The sequence below is a fragment of the Oncorhynchus keta genome, chromosome 10 (assembly GCF_023373465.1).
Source record: "Oncorhynchus keta strain PuntledgeMale-10-30-2019 chromosome 10, Oket_V2, whole genome shotgun sequence".
Taxonomy (NCBI): domain Eukaryota; kingdom Metazoa; phylum Chordata; class Actinopteri; order Salmoniformes; family Salmonidae; genus Oncorhynchus; species Oncorhynchus keta.
In genome coordinates, this window is record NC_068430.1 from 79,953,916 (window position 1) to 79,966,238 (window position 12,323).

Consider the following 12,323-nt stretch of genomic DNA (forward strand, 5'->3'; position numbering starts at 1 on the left):
TGTATGTAGCCTCCCTACTGTATATAGCCTCCCTACTGTATGTAGCCTCCCTACTGTATGTAGCCTCCCTACTGTATATAGCCTCCCTACTGTATGTAGCCTCCCTACTGTATATAGCCTCCTACTGTATGTAGCCTCCCTACTGTATGTAGCCTCCCTACTGTATGTAGCCTCCCTACTGTATGTAGCCTCCCTACTGTATATAGCCTCCCTACTGTATGTAGCCTCCCTACTGTATGTAGCCTCCCTACTGTATGTAGCCTCCCTACTGTATGTAGCCTCCCTACTGTATGTAGCCTCCCTACTGTATGTAGCCTCCCTACTGTATGTAGCCTACTGTATGTAGCCTCCCTACTAGTACTGTAGCCTAGCCCCTACTGTATGTAGCCTCCCTACTAGTATATAGCCTCCCTACTGTATGTAGCCTCCCTACTGTATATAGCCTCCCCTACTCCCCTATGTATAGCCTCCCTACTGTATGTAGCCTCCCTACTGTATGTAGCCTACTGTATGTAGCCTCCCTACTGTATGTAGCCTCCCTACTGTATGTAGCCTCCCTACTGTATATAGCCTCCCTACTGTATAGCCTCCTACTCCCTACTGTATGTAGCCTCCCTACTGTATGTAGCCTCCCTACTGTAGCCTCCCTACTGTAGCCTAGCCCCTACTGTATGTAGCCTCCCTACTGTATATAGCCTCCTACTGTATGTAGCCTCCTACTGTATGTAGCCTCCCTACTGTATGTAGCCTCCCTACTGTATGTAGCCTGTATATAGCCTCCTACTGTATGTAGCCTCCCTACTGTATGTAGCCTCCCTACTGTATGTAGCCTCCCTACTGTATGTAGCCTCCCTACTGTATGTAGCCTCCCTACTGTATGTAGCCTCCCTACTGTATGTAGCCTCCCTACTGTATGTAGCCTCCCTACTGTATGTAGCCTCCTACTGTATGTAGCTACTAGCCCCTACTGTATGTAGCCTCCCTACTGTATGTAGCCTCCCTACTGTATGTAGCCTCCCTACTGTATGTAGCCTCCCTACTGTACTGTATGTAGCCTCCCTACTGTATGTAGCCTCCCTACTGTATGTAGCCTCCCTACTGTATAGCCTCCTACTAGCCTCCTACTGTATGTAGCCTCCCTACTGTATATAGCCTCCCTACTGTATATAGCCTCTCCCTACTGTATGTAGCCTCCCTACTGTATATAGCCTCCCTACTGTATGTAGCCTCCTACTACTGTATGTAGCCTCCCTACTAGCCTCCCTACTGTATGTAGCCTCCCTACTGTATGTAGCCTCCCTACTGTATGTAGCCTCCCTACTGTATGTAGCCTCCCTAGCCTCCCTACTGTATGTAGCCTCCCTATGTATATAGCCTCCCTACTGTATGTAGCCTCCCTACTGTATATAGCCTCCCTACTGTATGTAGCCTCCCTACTGTATGTAGCCTCCCTACTGTATGTAGCTGTATGTAGCCTCCTACTGTATATAGCCTCCCTACTGTATGTAGCCTCCCTACTGTATGTAGCTACTAGCCCCTACTGTATATAGCCTCCCTACTGTATGTAGCCTCCCTACTGTATGTAGCCTCCCTACTGTATGTAGCCTCCCTACTGTATATAGCCTCCCTACTAGCCTCCTACTGTATATAGCCTCCCTACTGTATGTAGCCTCCCTACTGTATGTAGCCTCCCTACTGTATGTAGCCTCCTACTGTATGTAGCCTCCCTACTGTATGTAGCCTCCCTACTGTATGTAGCCTCCTACTGTATGTAGCCTCCCTACTGTATGTAGCCTCCCTACTGCCTATGTATGTAGCCTCCCTACTGTATGTAGCCTCCCTACTGTATATAGCCTCCCTACTGTATGTCTACTAGCCCTACTGTATGTAGCCTCCCTCTACTGTATGTAGCCTCCCTACTGTATATAGCCTCCTACTGTATGTAGCCTCCTACTGTATGTAGCCTCCCTACTGTATGTAGCCTCCCTACTGTATGTAGCCTCCCTACTGTATATAGCCTCCCTACTGTATGTAGCCTCTACTAGCCTGTACTGTATGTAGCCTCCCTACTGTATATAGCCTCCCCTACTGTATGTAGCCTCCCTACTGTATGTAGCTGTATGTAGCCTCCCTACTGTATGTAGCCTCCCTACTGTATGTAGCCTCCTCTACTGTACTGTAGCCTCCTACTGTATGTAGCCTCCCTACTGTATGTAGCCTCCCTACTGTATATAGCCTCCTACTGTATGTAGCCTCCCTACTGTATGTAGCCTCCCTACTGTATGTAGCCTCCCTACCTAGCCTCCTACTGTATGTAGCCTCCTACTGTATGTAGCCTCCTACTGTATCCCTACTGTATGTAGCCTCCCTACTGTATATAGCCTCCCTACTGTATGTAGCCTACTGTATGTAGCCTACTGTATGTAGCCTCCTACTAGCCTCCCTGTATGTAGCCTCCCTACTGTATGTAGCCTACCTACTGTATATGTAGCTACTGTATGTAGCCTCCCTACTGTATGTAGCCTCCCTACTGTATATAGCCTCCCTACCTCCTACTGTATGTAGCCTCCCTACTGTATGTAGCCTCCCTACTGTATGTAGCCTCCCTACTGTATGTAGCCTCCCTACTGTATGTAGCCTCCCTACTGTATGTAGCCTCCCTACTGTATGTAGCCTCCCTACCTAGCCCCTACTGTATGTAGCCTCCCTACTGTATGTAGCCTCCTACTCCCTACTGTATGTAGCCTCCCTACTGTATGTAGCCTCCCTACTGTATGTAGCCTCCCTACTGTATGTAGCCTCCCTACTGTATGTAGCCTCCCTACTGTATGTAGCCTCCTACTGTATAGCCTAGCTACTGTATGTAGCCCCTACTGTATATAGCCTCCCTACTGTATGTAGCCTCCCTACTGTATGTAGCCTCCCTACTGTATATAGCCTCCCTACTGTATGTAGCCTCCCTACTGTATGTAGCCTCCCTACTGTATAGTAGCCTCCCTACTGTATGTAGCACTGTATGTAGCCTCCCTACTGTATGTAGCCTCCCTACTGTATGTAGCCTCCCTACTGTATGTAGCCTCCCTACTGTATGTAGCCTAGCCCTACTGTATGTAGCCTCCCTACTGTATGTAGCCTCCCTACTATAGCCTCCCTACTGTATGTAGCCTCCCCTAGCCCCTACTGTATATAGCCTCCCTATAGCCTCCCTACTGTATGTAGCCTCCCTACTGTATATAGCCTCCCTACTGTATGTAGCCTCCCTACTAGCCTCCTATGTAGCCTAGCCTCCCTACTGTATATAGCCTCCCTACTGTATGTAGCCTCCCTACTGTATATAGCCTCCCTACTGTATGTAGCCTCCCTACTGTATATAGCCTCCCTACTGTATGTAGCCTCCCTACTGTATGTAGCCTCCCTACTGTATATAGCCTCCCTACTGTATGTAGCCTCTACTAGCTCCCTCCTATAGCCTCCCTACTGTATGTAGCTCCCTACTGTATGTAGCCTCCCTACTGTACTGTATAGCCTCCTACTGTATATAGCCTCCTACTGTATGTAGCCTCCCTACTGTATATAGCCTCCCTACTGTATGTAGCCTCCCTACTGTATATAGCCTCTACTATGTAGCCTCCCTACTGTATGTAGCCTCCCTACTGTATGTAGCCTCTACTGTATATAGCCTGTACTGTATGTAGCCTCCTACTGTATATAGCCTCCCTACTGTATGTAGCCTCCCTACTGTATGTAGCCTCCTACTGTATGTAGCCTCTACTAGCCTCCTACTGTATGTAGCCTCCCTTTACTGTATGTAGCCTCCCTACTGTATGTAGACTCGCTACTGTATGTAGCCTCCCTACTGTATGTAGCCTCCCTACTGTATGTAGCCTCGCTCCTGTTTCTTTACTTACCTATGTTTCACATAATACTGTAAGGTCTACTACACCTGTTGTATTCAGCATTTCACTGTAAGGTCTACTACACCTGTTGTATTCAGCATTTCACGGTAAGGTCTACTACACCTGTTGTATTCAGCATTTCACGGTAAGGTCTACTACACCTGTTGTATTCAGCATTTCACGATAAGGTCTACTACACCTGTTGTATTCAGCATTTCACGGTAAGGTCTACTACACCTGTTGTATTCAGCATTTCACTGTAAGGTCTACTACACCTGTTGTATTCAGCATTTCACTGTAAGGTCTACTACACCTGTTGTATTCAGCATTTCACTGTAAGGTCTACTACACCTGTTGTATTCAGCATTTCACTGTAAGGTCTACTACACCTGTTGTATTCAGCATTTCACTGTAAGGTCTACTACACCTGTTGTATTCAGAATTTCACTGTAAGGTCTACTACACCTGTTGTATTCAGCATTTCACTGTAAGGTCTACTACACCTGTTGTATTCAGAATTTCACTGTAAGGTCTACTACACCTGTTGTATTCAGCATTTCACGGTAAAGTCTACTACACCTGTTGTATTCAGCATTTCAGGGTTAATGTTAGATGTGAGCAGGGTTAAAGTTAGATGTGAGCAGGGTTAATGTTAGATGAGCAGGGTTAGTGTTAGATTTAGCAGGGTTAAAGTTAGATTGAGCAGGGTTAATGTTAGATTGAGCAGGGTTAATGTTAGATGTGAGCAGGGTTAATGTTAGATTGAGCAGGGTTAAAGTTAGATGTGAGTAGGGTTAATGTTAGATTTGAGCAGGATTAATGTTAGATGTGAGCAGGGTTAATGTTAGATGTGAGCAGGGTTAATGTTAGATGAGCAGGGTTAAAGTTAGATGTGAGTAGGGTTAATGTTAGATTTGAGCAGGATTAATGTTAGATGAGCAGGGTTAATGTTAGATGTGAGCAGGGTTAATGTTAGATGTGAGCAGGGTTAATGTTAGATGAGCAGGGTTAATGTTAGATGTGAGCAGGGTTAATAGATGTGAGCAGTTAATGTTAGATGTATGAGCAGGGTTAATGTTAGATGTGAGCAGGGTTAATGTTAGATGAGCAGGTTTAATGTTAGATGTGAGCAGGGTTAATGTTAGATTGAGCAGGGTTAATGTTAGATGTGAGCAGGGTTAATGTTAGATGTGAGCAGGGTTAATGTTAGATGTGAGCAGGGTTAATGTTAGATGAGCAGGGTTAATGTTAGATGTGAGCAGGGTTAATGTTAGATGTGAGCAGGGTTAATGTTAGATGTGAGCAGGGTTAATGTTAGATGAGCAGGGTTAATGTTAGATGTGAGCAGGGTTAATGTTAGATGTGAGCAGGGTTAATGTTAGATGTGAGCAGGGTTAATGTTAGATGTGAGCAGGGTTAATGTTAGATGTGAGCAGGGTTAATGTTAGATGTGAGCAGGGTTAATGTTAGATGAGCAGGGTTAATGTTAGATGTGAGCAGGGTTAATGTTAGATGTGAGCAGGGTTAATGTTAGATGTGAGCAGGGTTAATGTTAGATGTGAGCAGGGTTAATGTTAGATGTGAGCAGGGTTAATGTTAGATGTGAGCAGGGTTAATGTTAGATGTGAGCAGGGTTAATGTTAGATGTGAGCAGGGTTAATGTTAGATGTGAGCAGGGTTAATGTTAGATGTGAGCAGGGTTAATGTTAGATGTGAGCAGGGTTAATGTTAGATGTGAGCAGGGTTAATGTTAGATGTGAGCAGGGTTAATGTTAGATGTGAGTAGGGTTAATGTTAGATGTGAGCAGGGTTAATGTTAGATGTGAGCAGGGTTAATGTTAGATGTGAGCAGGGTTAATGTTAGATGTGAGCAGGGTTAATGTTAGATGTGAGCAGGGTTAATGTTAGATGTGAGCAGGGTTAATGTTAGATGTGAGCAGGGTTAATGTTAGATGTGAGCAGGGTTAATGTTAGATCCAGGGTTGAGCAGGGTTAATGTTAGATGTGAGCAGGGTTAATGTTAGATGTGAGCAGGGTTAATGTTAGATGAGCAGGGTTAATGTTAGATGTGAGCAGGGTTAATGTTAGATGTGAGCAGGGTTTATGTTAGATGTGAGCAGGGTTGAAGTTAGATGTGAGCAGGGTTAATGTTAGATGTGAGCAGGGTTAATGTTATATGTGAGTAGGGTTAATGTTAGATGTGAGCAGGGTTAATGTTAGATGTGAGTAGGGTTAATGTTAGATGTGAGCAGGGTTAATGTTAGATGTGAGCAGGGTTAATGTTAGATGTGAGCAGGGTTAATGTTATATGTGAGTAGGGTTAATGTTAGATGTGAGCAGGGTTAATGTTAGATGTGAGTAGGGTTAATGTTAGATGTGAGCAGGGTTAATGTTAGATGTGAGTAGGGTTAATGTTAGATGTGAGCAGGGTTAATGTTAGATGTGAGCAGGGTTAATGTTAGATGTGAGCAGGGTTGAATGTTAGATGTGAGCAGGGTTAATGTTAGATGTGAGCAGGGTTAATGTTAGATGTGAGCAGGGTTAATGTTAGATGTGAGTAGGGTTAATGTTAGATGTGAGCAGGGTTAATGTTAGATGTGAGCAGGGTTAATGTTAGATGTGAGCAGGGTTGAAGTATATCTCACAGGTCATCAGTTGTGACTGTACTGTGTGTTTCTGTTTGACAGCTCTGTGTGTTGTGGAGTCAGCTGTCACTAAGGAAGTGGTAGGAGGACATGTCATGTTCGGCTGCTCGTTCATGTTGGCAGGGAACAACAACAAATACTTCTGCAAGGGGACATGTTCTGGTAAAGACATTCTGGTTAAAACTAATGGTAGCAAGAATGTTACTCAAGATCGATACAGTATAGAAGACAACAGAGATGGAGTCTTCTATGTGACCATCAAGAACCTGATGAAGACAGACTCTGGGACCTACTGGTGTGGAGTGGAGAGATATGGCCTAGACTCATACCAAGAGGTGCATCTCACAGTTACAGATGGTAAGTGAATTCTCCATATGAATTGTTATCTAGTAATTCACTTCCTGACTTATTTCCTGACATGAAGTTGTTTCAGTATTGGTGTTTATCTGTACTTTCTATTGACTCACAGCTCCTCCCACTTCTACAACCTCACCTGTCACCTCCCGACGCCATGTCTCCACATCCCTTCTAAACCTCTCTACAACCCTCCCAAACCTCTCCACAACCCTCCCAAACCTCTCTACAACATCCCCAAACACCTCCTCAACCCTCCCAAACCACATCAGTGGTCACCTATCAAGAGCTGGTATGATGAATCTCTCATCTTAGACATTACAATTAATATGTTGTGATATGAAATGCTGTAATGCTGGATGAAAATCAATTGTTCCTGTTCAATCATTGGACAAATGTCACTACTTCTCTCTCGCTTTCTCTTTTACTCAATCTCTCTCTATCTCTCTTTGTTTTCACTCAATCTCTCTCTATCTCTCTGACACCCCACCTCTCTGTCTGTTTCTCTCTCTCTCGTTCTTTTTCACTCCCTGTCTCTGTCTCTGTCCCTCTCATCTAGATTCTCCTCAATAGGAATACTCTCTTGCAGGACAGAGTGCTGTTAAGTTTCATGTATACTGATTTCAGTGGTGCCTAATATATAATGGTGTTCTATTATGTTGTAGCAGGGACTATGTTGTCATGGGGATGCAGGAAGTCGTTTTGTGGAAAGCAGCTGCTGACACCATGGTTACTATGGTCACTATCTTACTCAGTCTCTTCCTTTATATTTATCATCCCATAACTAGCAAGATAGTGAAGTCTCTTCCTTTATATTTATCATCCCATAACTAGCAAGATAGTGAAGTCTCTTCCTTTATATTTATCATCCCCATAACTAGCAAGATAGTGAAGTCTCTTCCTTTATATTTATCATCCCATAACTAGCAAGATAGTGAAGTCTCTTCCTTTATATTTATCATCCCATAACTAGCAAGATAGTGAAGTCTCTTCCTTTATATTTATCATCCCCATAACTAGCAAGATAGTGAAGTCTCTTCCTTTATATTTGTCATCCCATAACTAGCAAGATAGTGAAGTCTCTTCCTTTATATTTATCATCCCATAACTAGCAAGATAGTGAAGTCTCTTCCTTTATATCTGTCATCCCATAACTAGCAAGATAGTGAAGTCTCTTCCTTTATATTTATCATCCCGTGCTTTTACACCTGCATTGTTTGCTGTTTGGGGTTTTAGGCTGGGTTTCTGTACAGCACTTTGAGATATCAGCTGATGTACGAAGGGCTATATAAATACATTTGATTTGATTTGATTTGATCCCATAACTAGCAAGATAGTGAAGTCTCTTCCTTTTTCACACCTTTATTTTCACTGCTCTGTCTGTCTGTCTTCTTGCCTGTTGGTCTGTCTGTCTTCTTGCCTGTCTGTCTGTCTTTCTGTCTGTCTGCCTTCTTGTCTGTCTGTCTGTCTGTCTGTCTGTCTGTCTGTCTGTCTGTCTGTCTGTCTGTCTGTCTGTCTGTCTGTCTGTCTGTCTGTCTGTCTGTCCTTACTGAAAAACCAACTGATCGAATGAACGTTGTAATTCATGTTATCTATGATCTATACAGTCCTGTCTGTCTGTAGGACCATACAACTGACTACCATCCAATCTATCTTATCTTATTGACTGATCTATCCACCAGTCTACCATCCAACCGACCAAATGACAGTTGTATCCATCTATGATATTTATAGTCTGAAAGCATCGGGTTTGCAAAAATCTGGATATTTTAGCAAACTGACCTGCTTTGTTCAACCCTCATAAAGTCTCTCCTCCTGTTTGTGGTCAGGTCTGATGGTATCTATGATATATACAGTACTCTGTAAAGTCTCTCCTCCTGTCTGTGGTCAGGTCTGATGGTATCTATGATATATACAGTACTCTGTAAAGTCTCTCCTCCTGTCTGTGGTCAGGTCTGATGGTATCTATGATATATACAGTACTCTGTAGAGTCTCTCCTCCTGTCTGTGGTCAGGTCTGATGGTATCTATGATATATACAGTACTCTGTAAAGTCTCTCCTCCTGTCTGTGGTCAGGTCTGATGGTGTGGACCAGTGTTGGTCTGGTAGTCATGGTGACAGTGTTAGGTCTGGTCCTGCTCCTGTTCTACAGACAGAGGAGAGGAACCAGGAGAACACCACCACCACCAGTCTCCTCCAACACACAACCTGACCCTGCTGGAGAGGTGAGAGACACAAGGAGGGGGTGTGTGTGTGTGTGTGTGTGTGTGTGTGTGTGTGTGTGTGTGTGTGTGTGTGTGTGTGTGTGTGTGTGTGTGTGTGTGTGTGTGTGTGTGTGTCCATGATAACTTGTAGTGTAGAGGTGATAGACAGGGAGGTGGTAAACTAAACATTAAGGGTTGAGTGTGTGAGTCTACAGCCTCTAGTGGGATTCTACTGTAGTCTGTTATCAGTCCTCAATCTGTCAACTGGAAGAACCTCCTACAAACAACACTTGTTCATTAGACAGCTCAGTTTCAACACATGATGGATTCTCAGACTCATAGGCTGCGTTTACACAGGCAGCCCAATTCTGATCTTAATGATTGGTCTTTTGACCAATCACATTATATATTTAGCCAATAAAGGGCTGCCTGTGTAAATGCAGCCATATTAACAATGTAGTTCTTCATTGACATGTTTTGGTTTGAACCCTGACTCACGTTGGTTGAGGGCCCTCCACTCTTTTCCATATTAACCATGTATGTATGTAGTAATCCTCATTGGTTCTTTATGCAGGTTGTCTGTGTGTACGAGGAGATCAGAGACAGACAGACAGACACACTTCCTGTGGTCATCTCTTCAGTCTACTCTACTGTCAAATCACCTACCAACTCTACAATCTACCCTACTGGTCATTCCTCTACAACCTGCCCTGCTGGCCAAGCCTCTACAACCTACCCTGCTGGCCAAGCCTCTACAATCTACCCTGCTGGCCAAGCCTCTCTAACCTACCCTGCTGGCCAAGCCTCTACAACCTACCCTGCTGGCCAAGCCTCTACAACCTACCCTGCTGGCCAAGCCTCTACAACCTACCCTGCTGGCCAAGCCTCTACAACCTACCCTGCTGGCCAAGCCTCTACAACCTACCCTGCTGGCCAAGCTCTACAACCTACCCTGCTGGCCAAGCCTCTACAACCTACCCTGCTGGCCAAGCCTCTACAACCTACCCTGCTGGCCAAGCCTACAACCTACCCTGCTGGCCAACCTACCCTGCTGACCAAGCCTCTACAACCTACCCTGCTGGCCAAACCTCTACAACCTACCCTGCTGGCCAAGCCTCTACAACCTACCCTGCTGGCCAAGCCTCTACAACCTACCCTGCTGGCCAAGCCTCTACAACCTACCCTGCTGGCCAAGCCTCTACAACCTACCCTGCTGGCCAAGCCTCTACAACCTACCCTGCTGGCCAAGCCTCTACAACCTACCCTGCTGGCCAAGCCTCTACAACCTACCCTGCTGGCCAAGCCTCTACAACCTACCCTGCTGGCCAAGCCTCTACAACCTACCCTGCTGGCCAAGCCTCTACAACCTACCCTGCTGGCCAAGCCTCTACAACCTACCCTGCTGGCCAAGCCTCTACAACCTACCCTGCTAGCTCTGCCACAGGTCTTCCACAGATTCATGTGTAACTGCATAGGTGGAGTGTGTTTGAAAGTGGGCGTTGACAAATAAGTGGGAAGAGCAACATCAATGGGTCTATGGAAAACAGCTAAACAACAAACTGCCCAGCTAATTGGGCAGTTTGTTGGCCACTTAATGTCTATTTGAGTGGCTGCTTGCTGCTTCCTTGTAGTATTTTAGCTAACCCTAACTCTTTTCCTAACCTTAACCTGATTTTCCTAACCTGTCACGTTATCCTGAATGGCAATGTACATTTTCCTAACCTGCTATTTTATTTCTACTAACCTCCCACGTTAATTATCCTAACCTGCCATGTTATTCTACTGTTGACTTCCCAAAGATGATATAAATCCATATTCTACTGCAGATCAACCAGCTTCTCTCATCTACTCCAGTGTGGATCTACCTACAGATTATAGAGTCTCTTCATGTCCTCCAACAGCCAGTGGAACCCAGGATGATTCCATCTATTCTACAGCCCAGCTACCCAAAGATACTGTAGAATCTACAAGATACCCTGCTGTGCACCTCTCTAAAGACACTCCAGAAGATGCCCTCTACTCTACAGCCCAGCTACCCAAAGATACTGTAGAATCTACTAGATACCCTGCTGTGCACCTCTCTAAAGACACTACTCACAGCTCAGCTACCCAAAGATACTGTAGAATCTACAAGATACCCTGCTGTGCACCTCTAAAGACACTCCAGAAGATGCCCTCTACTCTACAGCTCAGCTACCCACAATAATGTAGTACTATAGAATATATACAAGGAATGTGTCCCAAATGACACCCTATTATCTATCCCCCATATGGACCCTGGTCAAAGGCAGTGCTCTATAGGGAACAAGGTGCCATCTGGGAAGAAGAGAAGCTCCTGTAGAGAGATTTACATTTACATTTAAGTCATTTAGCAGACGCTCTTATCCAGAGCGACTTACAAATTGGTGCATTCACCTTATGACATCCAGTGGAACAGCCACTTTACAATAGTGCATCTAAATCTTTTAGGGGGGTGAGAAGGATTACTTATCCTATACTAGGTATTCCTTAAAGAGGTGGGGTTTCAGGTAGAAGGTGGTGATTGACTCCGCTGTCCTGGCGTCGTGAGGGAGTTTGTTCCACCATTGGGGGCCAGAGCAGCGAACAGTTTTGACTGGGCTGAGCGGGGAACTGTACTTCCTCAGTGGTAGGGAGGCGAGCAGGCCAGAGGTGGATGAACGCAGTGCCCTTGTTTGGGTGTAGAGCCTGATCAGAGCCTGGAGGTACTGAGGTGCCGTTCCCCTCACAGCTCCGTAGGCAAGCACCATGTTCTTGTAGCGGATGCGAGCTTCAACTGGAAGCCAGTGGAGACGTGAGAGTGACGTGAGAGAACGTGAGAGAACTTGGGAAGGTTGAACACCAGACGGGCTGCGGCGTTCTGGATGAGTTGTAGGGGTTTAATGGCACAGGCAGGGAGCCCAGCCAACAGCGAGTTGCAGTAATCCAGACGGGAGATGACAAGTGCCTGGATTAGGACCTGCGCCGCTTCCTGTGTGAGGCAGGGTCGTACTCTGCGGATGTTGTAGAGCATGAACCTACAGGAACGGGCCACCGCCTTGATGTTAGTTGAGAACGACAGGGTGTTGTCCAGGATCACGCCAAGGTTCTTAGCGCTCTGGGAGGAGGACACAATGGAGTTGTCAACCGTGATGGCGAGATCATGGAACGGGCAGTCCTTCCCGGGAGGAAGAGCAGCTCCGTCTTGCCGAGGTTCAGCTTGAGG

General features: G+C 45.5%; 1 protein-coding gene across 1 annotated transcript in view; it reads left to right on the forward strand.

Moving 5' to 3' along the window:
• The window catches only part of LOC127931955 (CMRF35-like molecule 1), a 12,864-nt gene extending 1,558 nt beyond the window's left edge, over window positions 1–11,306 (forward strand). The window contains exons 2-6 of the mRNA XM_052526112.1: window positions 6,584–6,898; window positions 7,011–7,187; window positions 8,973–9,121; window positions 9,675–9,789; window positions 10,927–11,306. Of these exons, the coding sequence (XP_052382072.1) occupies window positions 6,584–6,898; window positions 7,011–7,187; window positions 8,973–9,121; window positions 9,675–9,789; window positions 10,927–11,306 (1,136 nt within the window). The remainder of the gene's footprint in view (window positions 1–6,583; window positions 6,899–7,010; window positions 7,188–8,972; window positions 9,122–9,674; window positions 9,790–10,926) is intronic.
• Window positions 11,307–12,323: the final 1,017 nt, after the last annotated feature.